The sequence below is a fragment of the Thermobia domestica genome, chromosome 6, assembly GCF_964235325.1.
Source record: "Thermobia domestica chromosome 6, izTheDome1.hap1.1, whole genome shotgun sequence".
Classification (NCBI taxonomy): domain Eukaryota; kingdom Metazoa; phylum Arthropoda; class Insecta; order Zygentoma; family Lepismatidae; genus Thermobia; species Thermobia domestica.
Window position 1 is genome coordinate 161,621,888 of NC_137459.1, and position 26,687 is coordinate 161,648,574.

General features: G+C 35.7%; 1 protein-coding gene across 1 annotated transcript in view; it reads right to left on the bottom strand.

Moving 5' to 3' along the window:
* Positions 1-1,714: 1,714 nt before the first annotated feature.
* LOC145688296 (O-glucosyltransferase rumi homolog) overlaps positions 1,715-26,687 on the bottom strand; it is a 34,303-nt gene continuing 9,330 nt past the window's right edge. Inside the window, exons 2-6 of the mRNA XM_081762299.1 lie at positions 23,096-23,261; positions 18,399-18,600; positions 17,215-17,493; positions 14,084-14,316; positions 1,715-7,430 (exon numbers count right to left, since the gene is read on the bottom strand). Of these exons, the coding sequence (XP_081618425.1) occupies positions 7,238-7,430; positions 14,084-14,316; positions 17,215-17,493; positions 18,399-18,600; positions 23,096-23,261 (1,073 nt within the window). The 3' untranslated portion in view covers positions 1,715-7,237. The remainder of the gene's footprint in view (positions 7,431-14,083; positions 14,317-17,214; positions 17,494-18,398; positions 18,601-23,095; positions 23,262-26,687) is intronic.

Genomic DNA, 26,687 nt, shown 5'->3' on the forward strand with positions numbered 1-26,687 from the left:
TGGTAGTGGTATTTCGCCAAAAAGAGGAAAATAATCCGTTCCCCCCACCTCCCTCGATTTCTGAATTATATGCTCAATTGATTAGAAGATCTATCACCCATTACTTATGAATAATCCATCATCATTTCATGTGCAATAATAAAAAATAAAAAAAGAGAGAGAGAATTATTAACTTCTGAATACTCATTCAAACTAAGTCCCAATGAAGCCCTTTATTTAACTGATTTCAAAAAGGTCAATCAATTCGACCCGTTTGTTTATATATATATTGTGAGAGTATGTTCACGTATAATTAGTTGCGCTGATTTTGATGATTGTATCTTTGGTTGAAAGAGCATACTTTCCCGGTGGTCTCATATAAATTTCGTCAGGACGTAATGATAATCTTTAATTCTTGACCATGAAACAGTTCAACAATTGTAGTGCGAAACCCATAATTAACCGACTTAACTATGCGCATGTTCAGCATAATTTCAACATAAGTGTATCGATTTTGATGATTGTATCTTGTTCGAAAGAGTATTCTTTCCTGGTGTTTCCAGATAAACTTGATACGGTCTAACAATAGTCTTTTGAGCTACACTATGAAACTTCTCAATGACTGACAATGTTAATGCCATAATTGTATGATCATGCACAACATTGACGCACCGATTTTGATGATTTCTCTTTTGTTTGAAAGACTATGCTTTTGCAGTGGTTCCATATACATTCTAGTAGAGTCTCCTGATAGTGTTTGGAGCTAGATCATGAAATTTTTCAACAACTAACAGTCTTAATATCGTAATTAGCCGACTTCATTCTGTGCAAGTTCACATATAACTTCAACATAAATGTACCTTTTTTTTAAGTATACTTTCTCGCAGGTTTCACATAAAATTTTATCAACATCTGATGACAGTCTTTGAGATTAGACGATGATACTCCTCAACAAATGTTAATATATGTATGTAGACGTATAATTCTGTAACGCGTAGATCGATTAATATATTATCACGCATGTTTCGTAGGCTGACCAATTTTATAAGAAGTTAGTGACGTACCTTAGTTTACACATATAACTAAACTACTGGGATAACGGAAGAGTGGAAAAATTAAATAAAGATAATCTGACTTCAAAAACGCACTAAAATATTATATAAAAAAGTAAAGAAATAATATTAACCGGCTTCATCAAAAGCGCTAAAGAGCAAAATATTATTAATAATAATAAAGAGATCAAAAGGAAAAAATAATTCATTATCTATAAAAGAATTTTGAAGTTTATGCCAAGCCAAACACATTAATGCCTCATAAAATTCCGTCCGAACTAATTTTATATTAGGCATTAATTTGTTTGGCTTGGCATAAACTTCAAAATTTTTGTTTAGATAATGAATTTTTTTTCCTTTTGAGCTCTTTATTATTATTTATCTACTTTTAGCGCCTTTATTATTTTGTACTTTCTAGCATATTTGTTAGAGTCTGTTAATATTTTTTCTACAAAAAAAGTTTTTACACATGTATCAATAATGTTTATTCCAGTAAAAAACAAAATCTACGAATAAAACACGTTCAGCCAATATTAATAACAAATATAAGCATCCAGGGTTTTGAAGGTAGTACTTGTGTAGTATCCATTGAGCACAGTTGAGAGATTTGTAGTACTTCTAGAACAAATTCTTATTCGCAATTCAAAGAAGACGTGCAAGGCTGAGAATAAAAACGAAATGAATTACATAAAAATAGTTATTTATTAATGAAGCATAAACTTGAACATCTCCATGGTTGTACTCAGTGTTGTGTTTGCTAGTTATAGGATAAAAATATTTTCCTTTGTATCAATTAAAATACAATAAAAATAATCCAGTAATACAAAAATATAATTAAATTTGGTAATGGTCATATACATTGTCGTCAAAGTAACATTGATAATACTACTCTGATAATGAGTATTATATATATTATAAAAACGGTACATGAGGCGTGGAAAATCTAATCAAATGCGAAAATAATAACTGATATTACCCTATCTAAATAAATTGCGGAGGAACCAGTGAAATGCACATTTGAAAGAATCGTGTGTCATTCCTACCTGAGATTCCATTCATTCCTGTAGTCTGATTACAAGGAATCATTAAGAAGGAAATGGACGGAAGGTGAATTAGCAGAAAGCAATTCACTGATGCTGGGAATTTCATTCCATTTAAGATCCCATACATTCGAAAGTCGATCGACACTCACAATACTACTCTAACGATTTTCAACACTGACAAAAGTATCCGCGAGTCTGATTTAAAAGATAGGAAAAAGGGAGTTCTCGAAATAAAACTTTCAACAAGCTCGAAATTTTCAGTCTCAAAACTAAGAATCAATATCAACACAGAAGCTCTGCTTACTGGCACACCGTTGCCTACAAAAAAGAAAGGCGATATAATGAATTGCTTCCAAGTGTAAATCAAGAGAATAGAGACTTCCTTTTGAAGTTATTGTCCTTTAAAAGAAAACCAAAAAGAATTGTGTTAGTTTTACTGCGGTGATTTCTGTGTAAATCCTTGTGATTTCAGTTATTTGAAGAACTAATACATCTTGATGTTAAAAAAATATAAAGTACGGGACAAAAACAACCAAAAATACCATTAAAACTACTTACAATCATTTTAGAGTAAATTGCGAAATGAAGGTTACGTTATTCTTTGTAAATTCTTTATAATAGTTATAATTTATTTTAGCTATGACAGATTTCTTACGGCACATGAAATTGATCGGAATATAAACAAAGACTTAGCTTATTTCCAATTAATAAGTTCAGAACTTACTATAATGCATATTTTTTACTAAAAATTCGAAACACAACCTCAAAACAGAATGTGTTTCTTTCTTTTTTTAAGAATTCTACGGGTTTTTGTTCGGTTTTCTTTTAAAAAAAAATATCTCACAGCTCGTTTAGATTTTCAGGCCTGATGTAATAATGTGAATAAATCTAGTATGTAAATAATAAAATATATTTAAATATAATTTTGCAATAAATTTTGAGAAGCTACGTCTAGTTCCTAAGGTTCCTAGATAAGTATCGAAAAGGAAGTGAAAGATGCTTGAATATATTACTATTTTACAATCAACACAGCCATTTCTAGAATGCATATTGTTTACCATACCTTGTATATATAAGTTGGAAAGTTAACAATATACAATAATTATCTTGACCTATCTTTTATACTCATACTTGCAGGAAAAATTGAAATTAAAAATAATAAATGAGAACCACAGTTTTCAAAATTGTAAAAACACATATACAACAAATGCATATCAACATGATCGATTATAATATATTATAAGTATATTTCTAGATACTATTGGAATGTACAGAAAGAATTCATACACATCACTATATTTGTTTGTGCTCGAAATACTACCTTGATCAAAAAGTTTCCGGAATTCACTCACAAAATTAAAAATACAAATTATTCCTGAAAATTCGTGTTGTCCCCATCGACTGCAACGCAATTATGCCAGCGCTTATCCAGTTCTCTCCAGTTCTCAGTGGTGCTCGATTTTCAATATGTCCATCAGGGCAGTCTTCGATTTTCGTATTATCTCCTCTCGGCTGCTAAAACGTGTTCCCTGTAATGTTTTCTTGAGTCGATCAAACGGAAAATGTCGCACGGAAGAAATCCGGTGACTGCGGAATGGTATTCGTTACGTTTTTGGTGAGAAACTCGCGGATAATGATAACATTGGTTGACGCTCCGTTGTCATGCTGCAAAATCCACGAGTTGTTTTTCAAGAGATATTTTCTTTTTAAGCGGATTGCTTCACGCAAACGCTTCATAACGCTCAAATTATACTTCTTGTTGACTGTCTGGTTTTCTGGCAGAAATTCATGTAGTGCAACACCGTTGTAATCCATGAAAACAGTGAAAATCACCTTTTTTGACTGGAAACGTCGTGTTTTTTTCGGTCTTGGCTCATTGGGTGCTAGCCACTGGTAAACCGCTGTTTTGTCTAGAGCATCACTGCCGAAACACTTTTCTAACATTACAAGGTCTTTGCACCATTGAATCCGTTTTTAATGCAAAATTTAACACACATTCGTTGTTGCAAAATTATCTCCATTGCAAAAGTCGAAACATGCACCCAAACAAATGTACTCAACACTGCGTCACTTACACAAATGGCAAAGAAGGATGTTCAAATTGGGAGGGAGTATATCTGACAGTTGTGGCAACGCACAGAAAAAGAAAAGGGCAAATCAGGTGACTGAGACGCCACACGGTGGTGATCCCGGGAATTTTTGATCAAGGTAGTATGTATTACAACTTTATATCTATATTAAATAATGATAATTTTAAGTCCTTACATAACATTGTCATTTTTAATACTGAAAGAACGCAAGAAAGCAACAATCCAAAATGCTTGTAAAATCGTCATTATAATAGTGGAAAATATACAGTTTTCATCATAGAAATCAATAGTTTCTTTAATATAATTCCACAGTCGATGTAACGAGGTGGAAAATATAAGCATTTGTGGGAGAACCATGATAGGCGTGGAGAGAATTAAGGAGACGAAACAGTAAATAAAGGTCTAGTTCAGGATAACGAAACTATGTTGTGAGAACTTTTCAGATTTAAAACCGAAATGGATACATTTAAACTAAATTATGAAGTTTTATTGAAAAGCAAATATGAACTATAAGAGGGCGTCAACGTCACAACAACAAAGATGATTTTGAAGAAAGGAAAAAAAAAAACTTTTGATCTTAAAACAAAACACGGTACCGTAATAAAAATACAGAGGAGCAAAACGTAGAAAGAGAGGATAAAGAATATGAAATAACAAAATGATTAAACAAGATAACCAGTGACGACAATGAAACTAGCCATCTAGCAAGAGAGGTTAAATTATTATAAGATCAACGGATGAACAGCGGATAGCATGAATCAATGAAAATATATGAATGTGAAAAAGAGTATATTTATTACATGTACAAGTACGCACAGGATGAAATCAGCATTCAATGGTGGAACAGACGGGGAAAAGGTTAAAGATGGGAATAAAGAAATGTGAAGCGCTGGGAAAAATGAAGTTAGAAGAGAAAATATGAAACAAAAGATTAGTAGGTAACACTGGAAATGAAGAATGAAAGAAAACAAAATCAACGTTGAAGAACAGATTAACGAAAGTCCGAATAACAGTATACCAAGCACTTGGCTCTCTGATTGAAGGCAAGTGTTTCTTTTGTACACTCCATTTCCAAACATGTCAGTAGTTTTGATGTTACCATGTATATTTTTCGTACGATGGAACTCTTGTTTACCGTACATGGTAATGTAATAATCACGTTCTTTGTGTTCTTGACAAATATGAAAACTAAAGGCAATATAGTTTCTGCATTTAATAAAACCTCAACACTACTCGATTAAAACAATCTGGGATGTTATATTTAAAAAGAAAAAGTCTTGTGAGGGTTGTGTATAAGGTATTGGAAACATGTTTGAGTGAAGATTCTTGGCTTTTATTTATTTATGTATTATTTTTGTTTGTTCGTTTGTTTGTTATAAGGCAAAAAATTTACAGTAAAATGTTACATACAATCTTAAGATTATAGACTTATAATTGTGAAGAACAGTGAATCATTCAGATGTATGTTTGTCTTGCTTCGTTATAGTTCTCGATTTAGAGGATATAGTTTTTGAGTTTCTGAGGTAAAGTCCTGAATTTGATGTTGGAAATATTAGTTAATCTACCGAAAATAAATAAATATAAAGAAACAATTTTCGCATTATTATAAATTGTGTTAAGAAGACAGCATGGGAGTTTCAAATAATTGTGTAATAACTTCTTGGAAGTATTATCTATAATGCATAAGCAAAATGTTAGCTTGCTTTCAAGCAATGAAATGAAATCACTTAAGCTAGTTTCAGCCACATCTGGAGTTTTTTTTCTTTCTTTTTTTCTGAAGTTTGCATTTTTAGAACAAGCACAATGAATGGTTTCAAGATATTTCAATTATGGAACAACGATAGTACTAGATAGGACGATCTAGCATTGAATCGTCCAAATAAACACTATGCAATTTCTGTTGTCGATTTCACAATGCACCCCGTACATATTGAATCAGGATATTGAAGGAAGAATATCTGATGAGAAAGAAGTTAGATTTAATCGAAAAATTAAAATCCCTGAAAGGTGAGCGTTACTTGTTGGAATTTTAATAGAAGTTGTAAGAAGTCGAACGCATTTTTATACATTCGACGCCATTTTGTATAAATGTACCTTATTAGTGTACAATCTGACCATTTATAATATAGGAACCAGGAAAACCACTAAGTATATGTGAAAATGAAGAAACAGTCAATAAGTTTACTGATATTGTCTCTTATTTATACCACAACCACCTAAACTATAGTAGCGCGAGTATTGTAGTATGTTTACGGTATCATTTCAAAGTTCTTCTATTACGAAATAAGCTGTACTACACATAACGATGTGAGAATAAATTATAAGATATGTATTTCTGCTGTTACAAAAATAAGTATTGTTCCTCACAGCGCGACACAAAATAAATACATGTAGGTAGTTGTATTTAGTAACATACTTTTTTGGTTCGTTTTTGTTAACAAAAATACAGTATATCGTAACACAAAGTATTATACAATGTTTGTTTCTCTGGTTCATCTACAAGATGTAAGGTTTCTAATAACATCAATATGAAATACAATTGAAATAAATTGCTGATAAATGTAGTAATAACTTTTATTGACAACTTCCATCTTCTAGCCCTTTCTGCAATTCTAGTGGCAAACACATGGTCTTTGGTACACGGGATGCCAGGTTAGATTCCCGGTACGATAGCATTAAAAATTTGAACGCATTACATAGTTGGGACTCCACCTCGATGCCGCAAAGGAACGATAAACTTCCAACCAACCACTCCACTTATGATGGCTGAATTTCCAGTCTGAATTTGTACATGAGGAAGATAAGATAGGAGAAAAAATCGGTTGTTTTCTGCATTTACCGCATAATATCTAATTCAACCGTCATATACGTTCATGAAAGATAGGCAATAAGTTGTCTGAAAGACCATAAAGAAATCCCACAACGTTGATTTCTAGTGTAATAGCTGCAGTGACACTTCATTTTCTCGGAGACTCTCTTTCTGCAGATTACCTGAGCTAACCGAACAACTGTCATTAATTATTGCCATGTGGTTTACTTCATAAATATTATGAAATAAAGAAGAAACAAATTTTTATCCATTAATCTCTATTAAATTTTTATCCAGTTCTGGTTTAAACTTTAGCAACTTCGTGTACCTTCTTAATAGAACTCTCCAATAACATAATACTTCCTTGTTCCTTAAGTGATTCCATATAAAACTGTATCCACGTTCAGCAATGTCATGCACTAATGCATCATTTTCTTGAGCAAATTTTATAAGTTCCCTAAAAAGAAAGATAAAAAGTCATTTAAAAAACATTGCATAAATACTTGATAACAAACAATGATTCAACTACCTAATCAAATAAACTATTCTTCCGACGGAACTAATTTATTTTCCAGACAGGTTTAGGTTATATCATGAAAGGGTAAAATATAGTAAAGGGTTTGTTTATTTAAGATAACATTTATTAGTGTATTTTCAGAATCTTACTGAGTATGCTTTAAAAAAAAGAAAAAAAATGAGACATTTGATCAAACAGCTGACTTTAATTACTAAAGTTAGACTTATTTCCTTATAACTATTTTGTATGGCCACTCTTAATATAGGTGACTTGCCTAAATTCTTTGAGGCATAGATTCCACAAGAGGTGCATAGGGGAAAGCCAGAATACAGCTCAAAACAGTTTCTGTACAATTCCGAAGTTTCCCTATAGTCGTACAGTCACCTGACTGCGATGCCAAGGATCTTTCGACCTCAAAGGTGTACAATCGGATTTTAAGTTTGTAAATTGCGAAGCTACTTTAGTAAATGAAATCCTTGACTTTGAAGCCATTCAATGATGACATCAGCAGTGTGCTTCGGATCGGTATCTTGCTGGAAGATAACATCCGGAATGTTCCGAACCACTGCTCAAAATCACCTAGAAACTCCGTCTTCAGGATGTCGACATATTGTTCGGAGTTCGTCCTGATAACAATTTGTCGACATCGCCTAACCCACCGACTGGTCATACACTCCCTACAATACCAAACTGCCCCCATCAAACCAATAATTTGGTTTGTACACGGTAGTCCTGGAGAAGTTCTTCAGGGCCTGTCTTCCTTCACATTCATTGCTTCCCTTGAAACCTGAAGCAGTTAATTTTGGTCTAGTCAGATCAAATTACTTTTGTCCAATCTGGCACAGTGAAGTCCTCGTAGTGTTGGCTGAAGTCCAGGCAAATGTTCGATGTATTGTGCTAAGTTTTCAACCCTTGAGTGGCCCCTAAAGCAGCCCTTCCTGATTACGTTGCGCACGCCTCTGGTATGAGGTGGATTTGGTCGACTGAGGGCAACTCCCGAAAGGATTGGACAGCATTGACAAGGATTCCTGTGCCACGTTGCCAAACGAAATGCCTGTGCAGAATAGTTGTTATTTCTGCGTTCGAGTGTGGTTTTGACTTTAGAGCATCCTACTTGTGTGTTTTCGTATATTTGCTACCATCACAGTCCTCACATTTTGTATTACAGCCTCTTCCAGAAAGTGCACAACCTCTTCTCCATATCTTTACTGATTTTCTTCATTTATGAAATAAAAAATTTAACTATTACCAGAACATTACTTTAGTGTTAACGTCAAACATTTTGGAAATAATTACAATGTAGTCTACTTACTGCTTCGGAATCTCAAGTCAAACTAATCTGCTTTTCATGTTCTCACTCATTAATTAATTATCATGTGTTACAAACATTATCCTTAAATATTTGATCAAATGACTTGATTGAATTCCCACTTTATTTTATACCGTTAGTTTAAAATTATTCTCATAATTTTGCATTGTCAATGTGCCCCTCCAAACCCTTCTTTAATAATGAAACACCTACAAATCTTCCTATAATAATAATTTTTAAACGAAATTCGTATTAGAAGTAAGAATTTTATTTATTTGATCAATAGCTGTCATTGAATACAGATATAGTGGCCCAACTATTTAATCAAATAGATACAATTCTTACTGTTAATAGAATTTCTTTCAAAAATGGTTTCTATAGGAAAATTTCATAGGTGTTTAATTAAACAACGGTGAGAAAGGCATACTGACAAACAAATTAAATGTTATTGAAACACATACCCTGTTAATGAATATATTTGATTAAATGACATATGCTTAATTGTAGCGGACTGAGATACAAACAAGAGACAAAATTCTCTGTTTGAATATCAAAAATTATCAATAGAAGTTACAGTAAGATTTGCCTCTGCTGAGTACACTTAAGGGATTAAGAAAAAAGAAGAAAAAAGTTATTGGTAAAGAATGGTAAAATATGAAAGGGCACATTCTAAACTATTCTTCTTCGATACGGGAATACAGACAACTGTGTTTCATGATAGAAAAAGCATGTTAAAGAAATTCATACTTCATTATAACGGCAAAATTCATGCTTGTGAAAATCATCATATTACGACTATTTCTTAACCTCCGATTTCAGTAACGCAAAGATAAATTACTAATACAAAGATAAATTACATGAGTTTCCAATTCATAAGGACAAATGAAATTTTCCCTCTTCCATTGTAGGACACTGAAAATTCAATAGTTCTTGTCATAGTCGTGAGAATAATGGGGGAAAAATCCTTTTCCTCAATGCTTTACCAAACTACGAAAATCTTATTGCAAAAATATTAAACAGACGCAATACTTATTTAAAAAAAAAAAAAAAAAGAAAAAAGAAAAAAAAAGATAGAGGGAAAGATACAAGAAAGCGAGGAATAGGAAGAACACAACTGATCGACGATTTGAAAAATAGAAGAAAATATTGGGAGTTAAGAGAGGAAGCTGAAGATCGAGAAACGTGGAAGAAATATTTCCAAACTTAAAAAAGAAAAATAAAACCCTTTTTAGTCCTGGGACCAGCCCACAGGCATAATACTTAGTATTAATGTCATATCTAGTTTTATTCAATTTAGAAATCCTCTTCAACCTTCTGTTCAAGAGGGGGCAAAAAATACTTTAGAGCAGCCCGTCCTTGATGGGCTTGTCACTAAAAGATAACATTTGGTAATAGACAAGACAAGAATTAGGACTGTCAGGTAATTAACACTATTATTAATAAGATTTCTTAAAATATTTGTACATCAAAGCACAAAATACATATTGTATGTACGGAATTCGTAGACAACAGACTTACTTTATAAGAAAAGTAGCTTTCGGGTTCGAGGCGTAGTGGCTCAGTGGTAAAGTGTTCATCTCTGCTGCGTGGGTCCCTAATTCTATATCAGCTCCCGCCCAGCGAGGTTTGCAGTAGACTAATATAGTATACATGGATTTTCGCAGGGTTCTCCTGTTTCTCCTTACTTTCTTCATTCCACTATTTTGTTAAATATTATCATCACTGTCTCCCTTAACCTTGGATCACAAACAGATATGGGTTGATAGACACTTTTAATCTTGTTTTCACTTGTAGAATTACCTCCCAAAGTTTGTCCCCATAGTTCTGAAACACTCTGTATTCACCATAATAAAATAAAGCTCCTAACTCTTACCTTCTTAATACACAGAGCCTTGTGAATTTAATGGAAGCACCTGAAAAATGTTCAACTTAACAGATTAATATGGCGTTGGACTACCTTTCGCCCTTAGAATAGCTCTGATGCGACATGGAATGGAGTTATAAAGGTCGTAAATTTTAACAAGTGGAGTACTACACTAGTCCGAGTGGAGTGCATCACTCATTTCCGGAGAGATGATAGAGGTGGAAATTTGCGCCGGATTCGTATTCTAAAATGGACCACAAATCTTCAATTATGTTCAGGTCCAGGGATTGGGTGGCCCAAGGTAGGTGTTCTACTTCATTCCGATGTTTCTCAAACCACGCCACAGAAGCTCCAGCTGTGTGAATGAGCGCATTATCATTCTGGAATATGGTATCACTTCCCGGAAACCATATCTGGACCATAGGCTGCACATGGTTCCCTAAAATGACGACATAACGGGCAATGACGCGACCGGTAAGCGTCAATAGGGGGCCCACTGAAAACCAGGATATAGTGCCCACAGCATCACGTATGTGTTAGCGGTTAAGCGGAGATACTGTGGATCATATGCTTCTTTAAATGTCTGCAACACAAACACAGCCCACTGTTTGAAACGAGGTGAACGATGAGTCATCCGACCATGTAACATGTTTCCCCAAAATCAAATGAAATGAAATTTTTGAGTTTTACATCCCACGGTTATGCCGGGTAGGCTAAAGAGACGGTGATGATGAGAAATGAATAAAATGGGAGGAAACGGGAGAACCCCGAGGAATCCCACAAATACGGTGTTTGTCCACCACATAGTTCACTTGGCGCGATCTAGGATCGGACCAGGGACCCCAATCACCAACACGTTTCCAGTAATCAGCGATTCAAGACAGATGTTCGCGGCACCATTGGTGTCGTGCCAAAGCGCTATGGTCCCGTATCCGCGATTTCGCCCGTGCAACCTGATCCCATATGTCCATCTCATGTAATTCGCCGCAGACTGTTACTGTCGACACTCCTGTGGAAGGTGTTGCTTGAGCTTCTCTATCACTTCCACCATAGTTACACTACGGTTCTCAGTGACAATCCGCTTTAATGTGTGGCGGGAGGATTTCTTTCCGACCATGTACCTCTTCGCCGATGTGGTTTTGCCGTGAGTTTTACATGCCGTCATCACCTTATACACTGTCCCTCGTGACACACTCAACAGACATGCCACGTTTGTCGCATTCGCATCATGCAATTGAGCGCAAAAAAAAAAAAAAAAAAAAAAAAAAAAATCCCTTTGGAAATTACAAAGGTCACCCATTTTACACTATCACCATCTGCTTAGTTCACTGCACACTATCGTTTTATTGGTCTTTACGTAGTATGGGAATTTTCCTAACATCATCAATAGCCTGACCGGTAACCATCTAACAGTTGCCAATCCAGACATCTGACGTGTTTCTAACTTCAAATATTTCCCTTAAACTGACATCTGTATATTATACGTATTTATATGACTTTTAGCTGTATGTTTTGTTTCTCTTTAAACAAAATATTCATTGTGTAATATTTAAACTTTAAGATATAAAATTTAAGTTTTAACAGACACATCATACAGAGTGTAATTTTCTTCCGACTCATCTTCATGTCATCGAATGACCAATGGTTGAATGAGATGCAAGCAAGATATCTAAAACTGATTTCGAAATGTAACTGATGTTTCATTACCTTCTATTAACTTCCATTTAAGAACTATCACGAGAAGAATGGATTTTTATGTTACGTACTGTCTTTATTTACAATTAGTGAATAATGAGAAGATATTTTACTTTTGTGATATACCCGTTGACACATTATCAGTGAAAAATAGTATAGATCTTCTAATGATAAAACAAGTCAGCAACAATGGATAATTAATTGCAATACTGAAAATGAGTCAATATACTATGTCAATCATACAGCGTTTTACTGTTAGTAGATCTTTCAATGTTGAGATATATTTTGAAATTACATGAAGGACTCCAAGATTAGCTAACTCAGTAGATTAGTTTGGAGTTTAATGTTCCTTTCAGTGCCCTGGTCATATGAGACGTAGACTTACAGCTTAACATGGATACGAACCCACATGCTTTCTCACCGGGAATCAAACCGAATCTCCCGCGCCGAAGGAACGTATGCCAACCATGCAGCCACGACAGAACCCACGCTAAACTGACGTTCCTCTTCATTTGAATTACAATTACAAACATCAAGTTGCTCCGTAACAAGGTGATGATAATGTGAAGGTAAAGCATGAGGAAAAAAAAAAAACTTAGGTAGACCACGAAAATCGGAGGAACAAGGGGTGCTCATAGGAGAGTTTTAGGGCGCAGGTTGATGATATTATTTGGGGGAACATACTTTTTCATTGAAAATGGTACCATTAAACTGGTGAATGGTTAACTTGGGGAAAAGAAAGTACATTGTGGGAAAGAATGGTAAATTTGGTAAGGAAATGGTAAATTTGGGAGATTGCGCCCAAGCTCTTGGGAGGATGGATACTGTCGCAAATCCCGGGCGGAATGAGGGGGACATGTCCCCCAATCTTGGAACTGGAGGAACTGTCCCCACAATAATCCGATTTGAAATGTGTTTTTCTGGAAAGAATTGTGGTGATTTGTGTCCAACTGCCAGAAAGGAAAGTGAGATGAAATTGTCGTCCCTTGCTGTATAATATAAAACAGTTTAACATCAGAAATCGGATTCATCTACCTTGACAAGAGTCTCACCTCTCCCCAAATCTGCTCGCTTCCCAATATTGAAGAAGACAACTCTCCTCCCCTGATCTTCCATAGCATAGTTTTTTCAACTTTATAAATATTTTGACCATCGCTTTTTTTAAAAAAAAAGGAAAAGAAAAGAAAGAAAAAAGAAAGAAAGAAAAAAGAAAGAAAGAAAAATAAACGGTTTTACCAGTCATCCCCTAATGTTGAAGGCAGATTTACCCCGATGCCCCTGGCGAGGAAGACAGAACAATCCAAACTGGACTGATCCGGCGAAGGATAAAATCCAGTGGAGAGAGGAGTTTGTGCAATAATGAGCCTTCAGGTTTCTTAAGTCATAGAGCTAACTTGATCAGGTAGTGTACACAGTACCTTGTTAAGTAAACTACAAAAAATGATTGAATTAACTGTCTACCAAATTCTCACTGATAAAAGTTTCTTAGAACAAATAATTCAATGGCAGCAATATGCTCTCATACAGATAAATGCTGCATGACAAACTAAACTTTAAGATGTAGGTGTCGCTGATACAACCAAAAATTTCAATTTTAAAATAAACATTTCTGTTCATCTCTGTACTTTAGACTGTTCATAGAAATAAAAGTAAAAACCAAACAACCAAAAAAGAAAGAAAAAAAGAAACATTTTTGTTGTTATTAAAATTCCACCATTATTTTACCTCATAATTTCTTTCGTTGCACTGCTTGGAACTGGAATGTAGTGAACCCACGGATGCAGGCGAAAATAAAAGAATTCATTCCACTCATTCCCTACATGGAAGACAAGAGAATGGCACAAGAAGAGATGTTTGAAGCGAAAACTGGCTGCCACACCACGAAAATTAAACAAATACTTAAATCTGCAATGATATTCGAAAGACACTTCTTCGGCAGCAGGCAAGTTCAACGTGTCCTGCAAAAAGAAAGAAAAAAAAAATAGTAATATATAAATTCCTACGGAAGTTCAGAAATTTTCAACTGAAATGCATCATGCAATTTCAAATATGTTACCTGTGTACAGCAAAATACGTAGGCAGAAACGGAGCTCCATCTGCGAACAAAGCGTAGCTGTGTTAGAATACAACTGTATATGAGATACGAAAATTTAATCTCTCTCTCAACTTTAAGCATAATACCTCACTCTATTTCCTGTATTCAAAATTTTGCTTCCTTTCTAATTTCACTTGACAAAACAGCGAATGAAGTTAGTAGGATCAGGAGACTTCGTATAAATGTCCTGTTACTAGAATATTAATATATAAAAATAAAAGTAACTGTAATTTGTAGAACCTAAACTTTTACCAAGAGTTACCTAGTTTATTTTAGTTCTTATATGATGTTCTCCCAGAAATGAAAAGACAGTACCGTAATTTTGACATTCCTTAAACATATATTTAAGAAAATACCGTTTCTAAGGATCCTGGTATCAACGGAAACTGAAACTCTTTTCTCCTTTTAAATGTAAATCGAACGCGTTAAATAATAATAATAATAATCCTGTGTATAGAACACATTTAAAACAAGGGTAGGGGATCATCTACTTGTTGACTAGTCAGTTCATTCTGGGGAAAAAGTCTCTTATTTACAGCAGTAAAGCTTGAATCAACTTGAGTCATGGAAACAGACTGAATTTTTATCTTCTTAGAACTAAAATAATTTCAGATTCACAATTTATACACAAAGTACAGAACAACTAGCTATAACCAAATATCTCAATAACGGATAATAATCCACATAGTAATACATAATGTTCCACTCATAACTTTCAAACAACAGTTTTCTTTGTTTAGCCACTGTTTTTCAATGCTACCTAGACTTCGCGCGTATTACTTCGAAAATGACTGTATGACAATAGTTGAGTTGGTCTTCCCTTCACTAACTCGACTACAGTTGAGTGAACTCTCGGTAACTAACGTAAACTAAAATCTCAAACTTCGCATATTCCTCTATGGTCATGAAAAGTACTATTTCCTCCTGTCGGAAGGATTCTACGATCCTAGTTTTGTTCTTAATAAGTGTATTCATTTGTTATTCAAATAATTTATGATGAGGGAAGTCTGTGTTGATATATTTTTCCTTATACTCCCAGCAGATTCAATAGTCACTTCAAAGTATCAGCGTGTACAACTGCATCCTATCAGAAATAAAAGCACCGCTCGTACAGGAAACAACCTAATTCAGAAAAATGGTGGCTCATGGACACTTCTTTGAGAAAGTTTGTGAACCTACTGAAAAGTTATTAGGAAGCCTAATTTAATGAAAATTATCAACAGCACACGAAGAAACTCATTCACTTGCAACCAATGTTGTTTACATAATTTCATCACTGCTCTTCAAAATTGCCCACGACTCTGTAAGTCCATTTCACTTAACAGCCTTCATTACTTGTGTTCTGTATGAATGAAAAAAGATCTCGATTAAGAATACGACGCAAAGAACAATTCGACAAGTTCACATATTTTACATACACTATTACAGAGGTCAATTCATTTATATTGAGATTAACTCAATGTGCAACTGTACCGTGCAACCAATTGCTGCAAGATCGCCATGAGGCAAGCAATAGTATCTTGTTTATCACGCACTACAGCAGTGTGTTCGAGCGTAGTCTGATGCTGCAGAAACTGAACAGATTCTGGCAGGGGATTCATTGTGGCCCTTTCCGACAATAAGTTCACAGCGTGTTGCACCGTAGAAATGTGTAAACTGCGTAATTTTCGTGTAGGTTGTGCCACTGTGAATCGTATCATACAGAAATATGAGGCACAGAGTCCTGAGCCCACCACACCGACACGGACAGGTAGAAACCGGCCTTTCTTGAAGAGGACCCCGCCGCTGTTGCGTGTGGTTCGGTGTATTGCGACCTTCGAAAATTTTCCCACACAGCGTGAGAGAGCCAGTAATTACCACACATCGCAGGCTACAATGAACAGCGCCATTCACAGGGATTTACGCCTCGCAGTCGTTCGAAAGAGCAGTATGTATGTCCTGAAACAGTGTCATGTGACCGAGCGAAAATGGAACTGGGGGAGGATGTATGAGCGTCATATTACAGTTCATCGGTCGAAGCTTGTTGTTACCCTTGATGAGGCGTGGATTTACCTCACAGACCTTGTGAATTTCCTGCAATCCACAGATCTATTGACTCCACAAGCCGAAGCACGTTCTTCCGCCTTTGCGCAGAGTTTCCCAAAACGGTTTATGACTGTGGTTGGTTTCTCGTGCCGAGGCAAACTGAGTCTCCGGAAGGTGAAACAAAATATAAAAATGAATGCTGCGTACTACCAGACTCATATCCTAACTGAAATGTACTAATATGAAATCCCACCATTGTACGGACAAGACACGAACCAGGTTGAACTGCACGAAGGCAACGGCATCCAGCCTCACAGCGAAAACTCTCTCGAATTCTATCCCTGTATGGAAGAGGAAACTGAATTTGCGATAATTTCCTTCCCTACATCCCTGTCAACAGTCCAGATGGCAGTGTAATGGATCTTTACATTCTCAAGCGGCGCTTGTTTCATCGTCGAGTCCGCACCGTCTCCAGCCTGTGGAAAGCCTCGAAGATAAATTTCCCGAACTTATGTTAACCGTGTTATTTTACAAAGCATGCAAAAACGGAAGACCAGTGTGGAATACCCCTTTCTATCACCATTCATTATATTCAAGACACGAACAAATACAATGTAGTAGACCCTGTGAGTGATTTGAATTTATCATTAACAGCACCATCAACTTGAAAATAGTTAACCTCCCACACTCTACCCTGTATATACCATGTACAATAAATTAACAGGAAGCTACTTACAGCATCTGACTTCCATGCTTGATTTTTTGTATATTTGGCATCTACTAACTCTGGATCTTCTCGAGAAAGAAGAATGAGAGGATCCCTTTCTCCGCTAGTGCGTGATCCTCTGAAGAAAGCCTGACTCTTCTTTTTGTCCCATGGATACAACTCTGCCTCTTTCGTTATAGATTTACGATGTAAATCCCATCTACCCAAACCAGTAGGATATAGTTTTATAGCTGGTCCACCTTCCCTGAAAACCCATGCAGGATACATTATATCAGCATAGTCACTGTTCTGTAAGGAAGAAAATAATATTAACATGTATATACAGTTGATATATTTAGAAAATCAAAATAGACGATCATCATCAATAACAAAAATTAAATTAATTTTTTAGTTTAATATTCCACAGGCAAGCAATAGACTGTAAAAAGCTGATAATACAAGGTGGCGGAGGGAAACAGGAAATTTTGAATCTAGGATTAGTAACACTGTAGCGCCGGATCTCTTCGTGACTAATGAGACATGGGACTCATAAAGAAGGCTTTGCCATTTATTAACGATGGAGCACTGGAGTGGTGCGGAACGTCCGTTCGTTAAGAAGAACCACTTCACGTAATAGTGATATTCCATGACCTCCGAGATCCTCTGAGGTCAGTGTTTGCGATATATTTCTGTGGAAACATCAAAAGCATGTATAGTACACGTTCTGCAACCATCGCTGAACTGAAACAGAAGATTCAACAAAAAATCACTGGTATACCCTGAGACATAATATACCAAGCATTCTAGCAAGTTTCCACAGCAGACTATCACAATGTGTACGCCGAGATGGAACATATCTTTCTGATGTCTTCAAGAAATAAAGTCACACACTTAATGACATTTACATACTCTATACATGCATATCCATCATTAATTGTATATTTTCTTGTATTTTATTCGTACATTGAAACATTCCCGTTTCCCTGCTCCACCCACGTAACTGGATGACAATAAAAGAACTAGTAGTCTCTCCCGAAAATCCACGTAATTGAGAATGTCACATACAAGCTCACAGTCTCTGATTAAACCTACGTCCTTTCGCACCAAATGTAAATAATTTACCTTAATCCATCATGTTTCTCATCAAGGAAAATACAAAGAAAGAATAAAACTATATATATATATATATATATATATATATAGTATTATCTTACCTTGCTGAAAGAAAATACAGGTAGTATCTCTCCAAATGCTTTATTTACTTGCGGCCAATCTCTGGAGTTTAATATGAACTCAGTATCTGGCAATTTGTCAATTATCTTCAACAGAAAATATTCAACTCCTTTGCATCGAGCTGGAAACATACATTCCGCATCTCTGTATAATCTTTTATTGATGATTTGGTATTTCGTACCTCTAAATAAATAAAATGAAATTATGGCATGAATATTTCTCATAACTATAAAGCTAAAACATTAAGACAACGCAATTTTTAATTAAGAAGGAAATCCCCTCTCCCGGAAAGATTAATTGGATTATCCCAGTTGTTATTCTACTTTAAAAAAGAAATAACAAAATTCTGATACTGTAAACCATGAAGTGCTCTCTGTGGTAAAATAGCTAACGCGCATGCTTACAGTTTGCCTACAAACCTTCGATAAAAATCACATTAGAGGTTCGAATATTAACTGTATCATATAGCCTCTGTGCTGAAAAGAGACGTTACACTTCAATTAATAATTTAATATTGTAAACCATCAAAGTAGATAAATAAGAAACCTGTGTGTAACAACTTCGATTTTGTTCAACTCTATTAATGCGTTCTGGCTTACACCGCAGAAAATTTACTAAAAAAGAAAACACTTCCCTTATGATATTTAAGCAAATAATATATGATACTTATTTAGAGATTTGAACAAAAGAAAAAAAAAAATATATTAATTCCCAGACCTAAAGCTGAATCTAACCTGGACAAAGACTGCATGATTATAGGTTTGCGGTACGTACAACAACACGACAGTCTTTTTTCTTTCTTTCTTTTCTTTTTTCTTTTTTTAATAATACGCATTTTATTATTTTAATTTTGTAAAAAAATGAAGAGAACTTTGTAATGTCAATACAAAACTGATATTGCAATAGTCAGACTAGGATGGGCAAGACCGGTTTTTATAAAAACCGGAAAGTGGTTTCTAAAAAAACCGACATTTCGATTTTCTCCAAAAACCGGTTCGGTTTTCACCGAAACTGGTTTCGGTGAAATCTTTTGGAGAACACATAAAACTATTTCTGTGGAAACGGAATCGGTTTCCGGAGAACAACGAAACACTATTCTGGTCAGAAATAGAGCCAATTTTGAAAAAAGACGGAACCGGTTTTGGAAAAAATTTTCAAAAACTGGTTTCGGTTTTCCTAAAAAACGAAAACCGGTTTTCGTGCCCACCACTAAGTCAGACGTGTCATCACAACTCAAAAGTGAGTTTTGAAGGCTTGTAGAATGGATTAAAACTGGATTTTAAAAAGATAGTTTGTGAGAGTCCCCAAAGGGTGTCGAATTATATTTACGCACCCTCCTCCATTAAAGGTCTTTTGCTACTGAACGATTTTTTTCTTTAAAAGAACAACTTTATTGGTGGTTCTACTTCATTAGCCGACACACATTTGACTCGCAAAGACCTAATTACATACACATTACTAATACTAAAGCATTAGTAAAATACAAGCAAACGGAAATCAAAGCTCACCGTTGTGTGAGAACGTTATTGCAATGGAACCATATCTTTTTGTTTTGTGGCGTGTCCACTTACAAGGACTGCTTCCCAACTGTAAACTGGATTTAAGAATTAGAAAAGTTGATTATTTAAAGGTGTGATATTTCTGCAAAGTTGTAGGTGCTAATGGCCATAGATAATCAAATATGTGGGAACAGGATTTGCGGGCCGTGAATCCATTTTTATTTAAATAAATAAAACCAAATATTTTCTAATACACGTAGCAATAGTAGAGCGCTTACCTTTGGTGCGTGGGATCCCTGATTCGATTCCCGACCAAATAAGTTTGTGATGGACAACATCGCGCGTGGGTTTTCTCGGGGTACTCCCATTACCTCCTACATTTTCATTCCACCAATTCTTCCATCATCATTCACTAGCTCTAATCATTGCCTCCCTTAGCCTAACGGGCATAATCGTGGATGTTAAACTGAAAGATTTAATTTCATTTTTTTTTCCTATGTCAATATCTGAAAAGAAACCAAACGTTTTTAACAATAATTACAGAAACGATGTTTACAGTGGAATACAATCTCTGCAATAAAATAAAATAAAAATTATTTTAAATCAGCACAGAAATGTCTCCAGAAAATAACTCAATCTGACAAAAGAAATACAGATGTTATGAAAAAATTGATGATCTGAAGCAAAATTCCGTGGCTTCAATGACCGGTAGATATCCTGATAATGTAGAGGAGAAAAGGGGAGTGCTCCGAGAAAATTCATGGATATGACGTTGACTATCACCAGTTTACGGCCTGGTAACGAACTACGCACAACTAAGCACCAGACCACTGAGCCACCGTACCTCCAAAATACAAGTATAGAATGCTGTAAAAGCACTTCTTTAATTGCAGAATCCACTACAGAAAAACAGGAAGAAACTGAATACGAATATCATTTTTAAAAAGCTAAACTTTCCGTCTTTTTATGGAAATAAGATCTCTATTCCAAAATTGTTGGATTTTGTCATCTCTAGTACACACGTCACCTAAATTTTTCATCGTTGCTTACATGTACAAGAAGATATTTGTGCACACACAAGGCTCACTCCATACATAATCAGAAAAGTTGTATAAAACTCTAAAACACGCCATGATTGTTGTATGTTTGTTATTTTGTGGTGGCATCCTAATTACACAAGATAGCGGCACCCTTACAGGATTGCTCCAAGCTGAAGCAGTGAAGTATCGTTAGATTTCTGTTGAGTAAAAACGTGAGAGCGACAAAAATTCATCCGCGCGTGACAGTTCAACACTGCAACAACTGTGTGAGTCGAACAGGGCATAATTACTGTTGAAGAGTCTCTGCGTTTATAGGACCAAAGGTCATAAGGTAAACAATATGACATGCTCCAACCTCCTGTACGAAAAACTGATACCAGCTATTTTTATAGACTGGTCTGGTGCCTAATGGTATGCTTTTACTCCACGACAATGCGAGAGCACACACCGCTAGTGCCACATGATCTACCATGGAGGAACCACGGTACCCCACCCTTTATATTCGTTCAATCTCGTATTTTTAGATTTCCACAACTTTACTCCACTTAAAAATGTACTTAGTGAACAAGCTTCCAGAATGACAAGGAACTCAAGTCAAAGGTGCATGGAATGGTTACGCACGCGTCCAAAACATTTTTCTTTTCTATCGAATCAGCGTCCTTGTAACGCGCAGGAATAAATGGACTGAACTAGGGAAAGCAGGAGATTATATTGGAAAACAGTAATACAGTTATTTTACTGCTTCTAATAAATATTCTGCAAAAATTCGTTTCCAGTTATTTATTAAATGAACCTTGTACTGAGTGTATCAAAAGTCCGGGTCCATAGGCTAACTCTCTTATGAATCAAGATATGTAGAAATGGAAAGATACGAAATTTGTTGGAAAAATACGTGATTTTTGATCTAAAATAGTGGATTTTTTCCAATTGTTGAGAAATGAACTTGAGGTGTTCGTACCTTTACATAATCTGTACCTCCTCCTCCGTAGCATTTTTGTGTCCCCTTAGATTCCGTTTGAACAGCCTCCTGAACTAAAAACACTGTTTAACATAGGGCGCATTACCAATGTGGAGCCAAAATGGCTGGTGTGGTAGGAAAATTGCACCATTTCAAATTAAAAAAAAAAAAAAAAAAAGGCTATTTGCAACAACTTCTTTTTCGTATCTTTCGTATCTTCGTATATATATTCGTATCTTTACTCATTACGAAAAATCAGCATATGGGGACTTACAATTCACAAATTCTCTTGTACCATAACTTGGATATTATGATGATTAGCATGTATAACTTTACAGGAAGCCACATTTATAAAGTTATTAAATACTTTTTTTTTTTTTTTTTTTTTTTTTTTTTTTAAGACCAATTTTATATTTGGAAAACCTTCCTTCTCTTTAATTTGCTTCTGGGCCAACAGAAACCACTAGTGATGAACAAAAGCAAAAAACTTCACTAGCGTCTTCGATTTCAGCTACTCGCTTTTACGTATTTTATTTTTAAGTTTATACTCATGTTGGGATACGAACAGTTTCAGACAGTGACAAACGCATTTACCATACCTAAAAATTTGTATTCTCAATTTTTTTACCTGGCGACCTTATGAGTTGTATCTATTCTTCACTGTTCTTGAACATAAAAACTAATTTATTAATTGAATGACTGATTGCTATTTACGTCCATTGTCCGTAGTGAGGTTATACCTACAGTTTATAGCTGAATCACTTTAGCGTGCTTCATGCCCTTCCAGCAGAAATGTAGTTTATTAATGATTAGCTTGGATTCCCCATATTCTTCATTCTAAATACTGAACTCAACTATTCAAGTGTCTTAGTTTTAGTTTTTAATTTTACGGAATCTTTCACCTCAAATTATGAATATCACTTTTAATTTAACGTCCTACATTTGTAACCTTTAAGCTGAAGGAGACGAATAGTTAATGGAAGTGAATGATTATGAAAGAACTGATGAAACGACAACGTGTGAAAAAACGGAAGAACCCCGAAAAAATCCACAGGCACTATACTGTCCACCACGAACTCACATCAAACGACGGACTCCTCCCACAAGATGTAATTACTCTACAACACAGCCACCATGATCCTATCAAATCATAAATAATAAGCGAAAATTATAATACTTACCTGTTCCGTGCATCTTCAATATTTTTCCTCGTTATTCCATTTTTGAATAGGGAGAGATCTCTTGTAATTACATCAGTATAGCAACTACAATTAGTAAATAAGCACGGTTTGTATTCTTCTAATGCAGCATGGATTTGGCTTATATATTTGTGCCATTTATTCGCCTCTAGGAATATAAAAATGAAAAAAATATGTAAAAATTGTAAACATTCTGCAATAATTTCATTCCTTACACTACTAAATTCAGAATTCCCGCATATATCAGAGCTATGATCTCGACATATATTAGCAAGGCTACGGACAGAAAACATGTAACCACGTATACAAAACAAACATGTAAAAGCCCATGTTTTCTGGTGGCCACCTGAGCCAATAGACGAAGCTTAAGTAGGTAAACGGGTGCGTGACTATAGTCAGTCACACAAGTTCGAAATAGAAGCAATCTGCGGAAACTTCGATTGTCTATAAGCAATTGCCATCATAATATTATTTATCTGTACACACGTTTGACAGTCCTGACAAGTGAAACTGCCTCGTTTTATACTTACGTACTACGAGTTTCTTACTACACTGCGTATTTGTTAATAGGAATATTATTTTTGTGTTTTAATCATTAGTTGCCAGCGCATTGACTTCCTATTCGCATGAGTAGATAAAAATATACTCTGGTTCGATCCTAGCTCGCGCCAAGAGAACTTTGTTGTGGACAAACACCGTGTGCGTGGGTTTTCCAGTTTTCTTCCACTTTCTTCATTCCATATTGCATTCATTTCTAATCATCACCATCTCCTTTAGCCTAGCCGACATAACCGTGGGACGTAAAACTTAAAGATTTTATTTAATTTGCAAGTAGACCATCGTTAAGAAATAAAGACTGGTATATTTTTTGGCCTAGGCTCGGCTCAGCTTGTATGTGGAACTTAATTTCTGATAACTACTGGTCGACTCTGAACGAAATTTGGTAGCCGAGCTCGGCCTGAGACAAACATGGATTAGCTTGACTTGTATATGATACTTTATTTCTAATAGTTACTGGCCGAATTTCAACGAAATTTGGTGGGCAAATAGCCCATGTCTAAAGAATAAAGCTCGCTATTCTTGGTCGCCGAGTTCGGCCAGAGACAGGCTCGACTCGACGACAAAGGCTCTGTTTCACGGCTCCGCACGCCGGGAGCTTCTGAATTCTGTTCACCCCGACTTGTTATTATTATGTTTTATTTCACATTGTTACAAATAAATACTGTAACGACGAATATGTTCACATATTTTCCATAAAGCTATTCTTCCCGTATGAAAAACTTGCATTTCAGTAGTATAGAAATAAAAATATCAATAAGCTTTACACATGTTATAACAATATGTAAAGAAACAGAAAAGTTTGGATACACCGTAGTAAATTCAAAATAGCTGGTGTGAATGGAGCCTCAGAGGATACGGTGGAGTACCACAATCACGACCATACTGGATTCAAGTACCATAATGATGACCATATTAGATTCAATTCCAAACTCTTAAATACGAAGGGAGTCGTCGTCGTTGGGAAACTTATTTCTAAAATTATACAGGGGAAATGACTGCAACCCCTCGCTCTTCATCGATTTTAACTCCACGCAATGGGGATGATCCGGAAGCCTAAAAGAAAACATACGCCACATAGCATCAGAGTCGAATTATCTTGGCGAACGTTATCGAAATCAAAAAGATTAATTACTTACCAGAAAACAGAGAAATCATAATGGCACATAGTATAAAAATTAACCTACAAGCACTTTCGCTAAATGCTTCATTAAAGACGGAATAGAATTAGGAGGAGAAGGGAAGAGAAAATGTCAGAGAAGTAGCTATCAAGCAACACCATCTTAGAATGAAATCACCAGACAGACTTACTGTTTAAATTGAGGTGCGAAATACCACTCAAGTTTCTGTCCACGGCAAGCATTTCCAACATGAATCAAACCCGTGACTATGCACACAAGTGGGTCATTCCACCTCAGATCGACCAATTTTCAAAGGTCTTCCCGGTGACCATCATGGATTTTCATGAAAACTTGTACACATAAGCTGGGTAGTATTAAGAGATAAAATACCAAATTTAAAAACATTCCGGTAAATAAAACCAAAGTTATAACAAGATACGCACCACAGTGCGTAGGCCCAATATTTGTCGAAATAAGCAATGTTGCCCGCGGCACGTTTTCAGGGTCTCACAACTTTCTCATTATAAATGACATCAAAGTGAAATTTACAGGATGTACAGAACTAAACACATAGTTTGTACTAACAGCAGCAGAATGAATTTCCAGCACCAATTCTGGCTGATATATTCATTTCAAATCAAAAGAAAAAAACGAAATAGTAAAATGTTACAAAGTTCAGCATTTTTTTATGGGAAGAAGAAAGTAGGTGGGGCGAACCTCTACCAGTCCTTGGATACACCACCTTGCCGACTTTCAAACAGGGTAATAACAAAACAGTTGGTCATTTACTTTTGTTGTAATTTAACAATGAAAATGCGAAAAAAAGCAAAAACGACGAAAAATTACACAAGTTGGCAACGCTGTAGCACAATTCTGATAGCTCGTACGAACTTCTATACTTGCATACATGATGACCATAACATAGTGTAAATGTCACATAAATTACATCTTGTTACTGCAAGGTATGTGGGAGTTATAAATCTGTAAATCTAACTAATTGATTTAAATTTCGAACAGTAACGTTTGCACCAAGCCGCCGTGGCGCATCTGGGAGCGCGTTGGATTGACGTTCGGGAGGACGCCGCGGGTTCATGTCTCGCGGACATCTATCCTGACTGATGTTTTCCAGGATTTCCCTCAGTCCTATCAGGCAAATGCCGGGATAGTATCTTAGCATACAGGTCCTGGCCGATACCTTAAGAAATTCCTTCCCTTTTTTATTGTTCTATACCGGTTTCTAGTGTAAAATGGTGTCTGAATTGTACCTGGTGTCTGTTAGCAAATAAATAATAAATAAAATAATGAAGTCAACAATTGACAAAATGTATAATCAAAACTGAACTGAACCGAAATGAAATCTTTAAATTTTATGTCCTACAGTTATGCCGGCAAGGCTAAAGGACACGGTGATGATGAAAAAATGAAGGAAATGGTGAAATGAAGAAAGTGGGAGGAGACGAGAAAACCCGAGAAAACCCACGCACTCGCTGTTAATCCATCACAAAGTTCACTTGGTGCGAGTTGGAATCGAACCAAGGATCCCGTGGACCAGAGGTGAACGCTCTACCCACTGATCCACCGCGGCCCCATAAACAAAACTGTGAATACTTGTAATGTAAATCATGACCAAACGAACTGCTGTTGTTATTTGCAGAATCGTACACGACCCGCTCGGGAGAGTAATACTCCCGGAAGTACGTTTTTTTCGCGCGCTACTCTAGCCAGCTGTTTTACGTGCTATCCTAGTCAGTTGTATTAAGTTGGTCAAAAAATCTATATCATTTAGTACAAGGGGAACAAAACGAGCCTTATATCATGGAGTACAAGGGCAACAAAACGAGCCCTGCGGGGCTTCTAACCCGTTCCTACTACTACTACTACTTATCTGCACAACA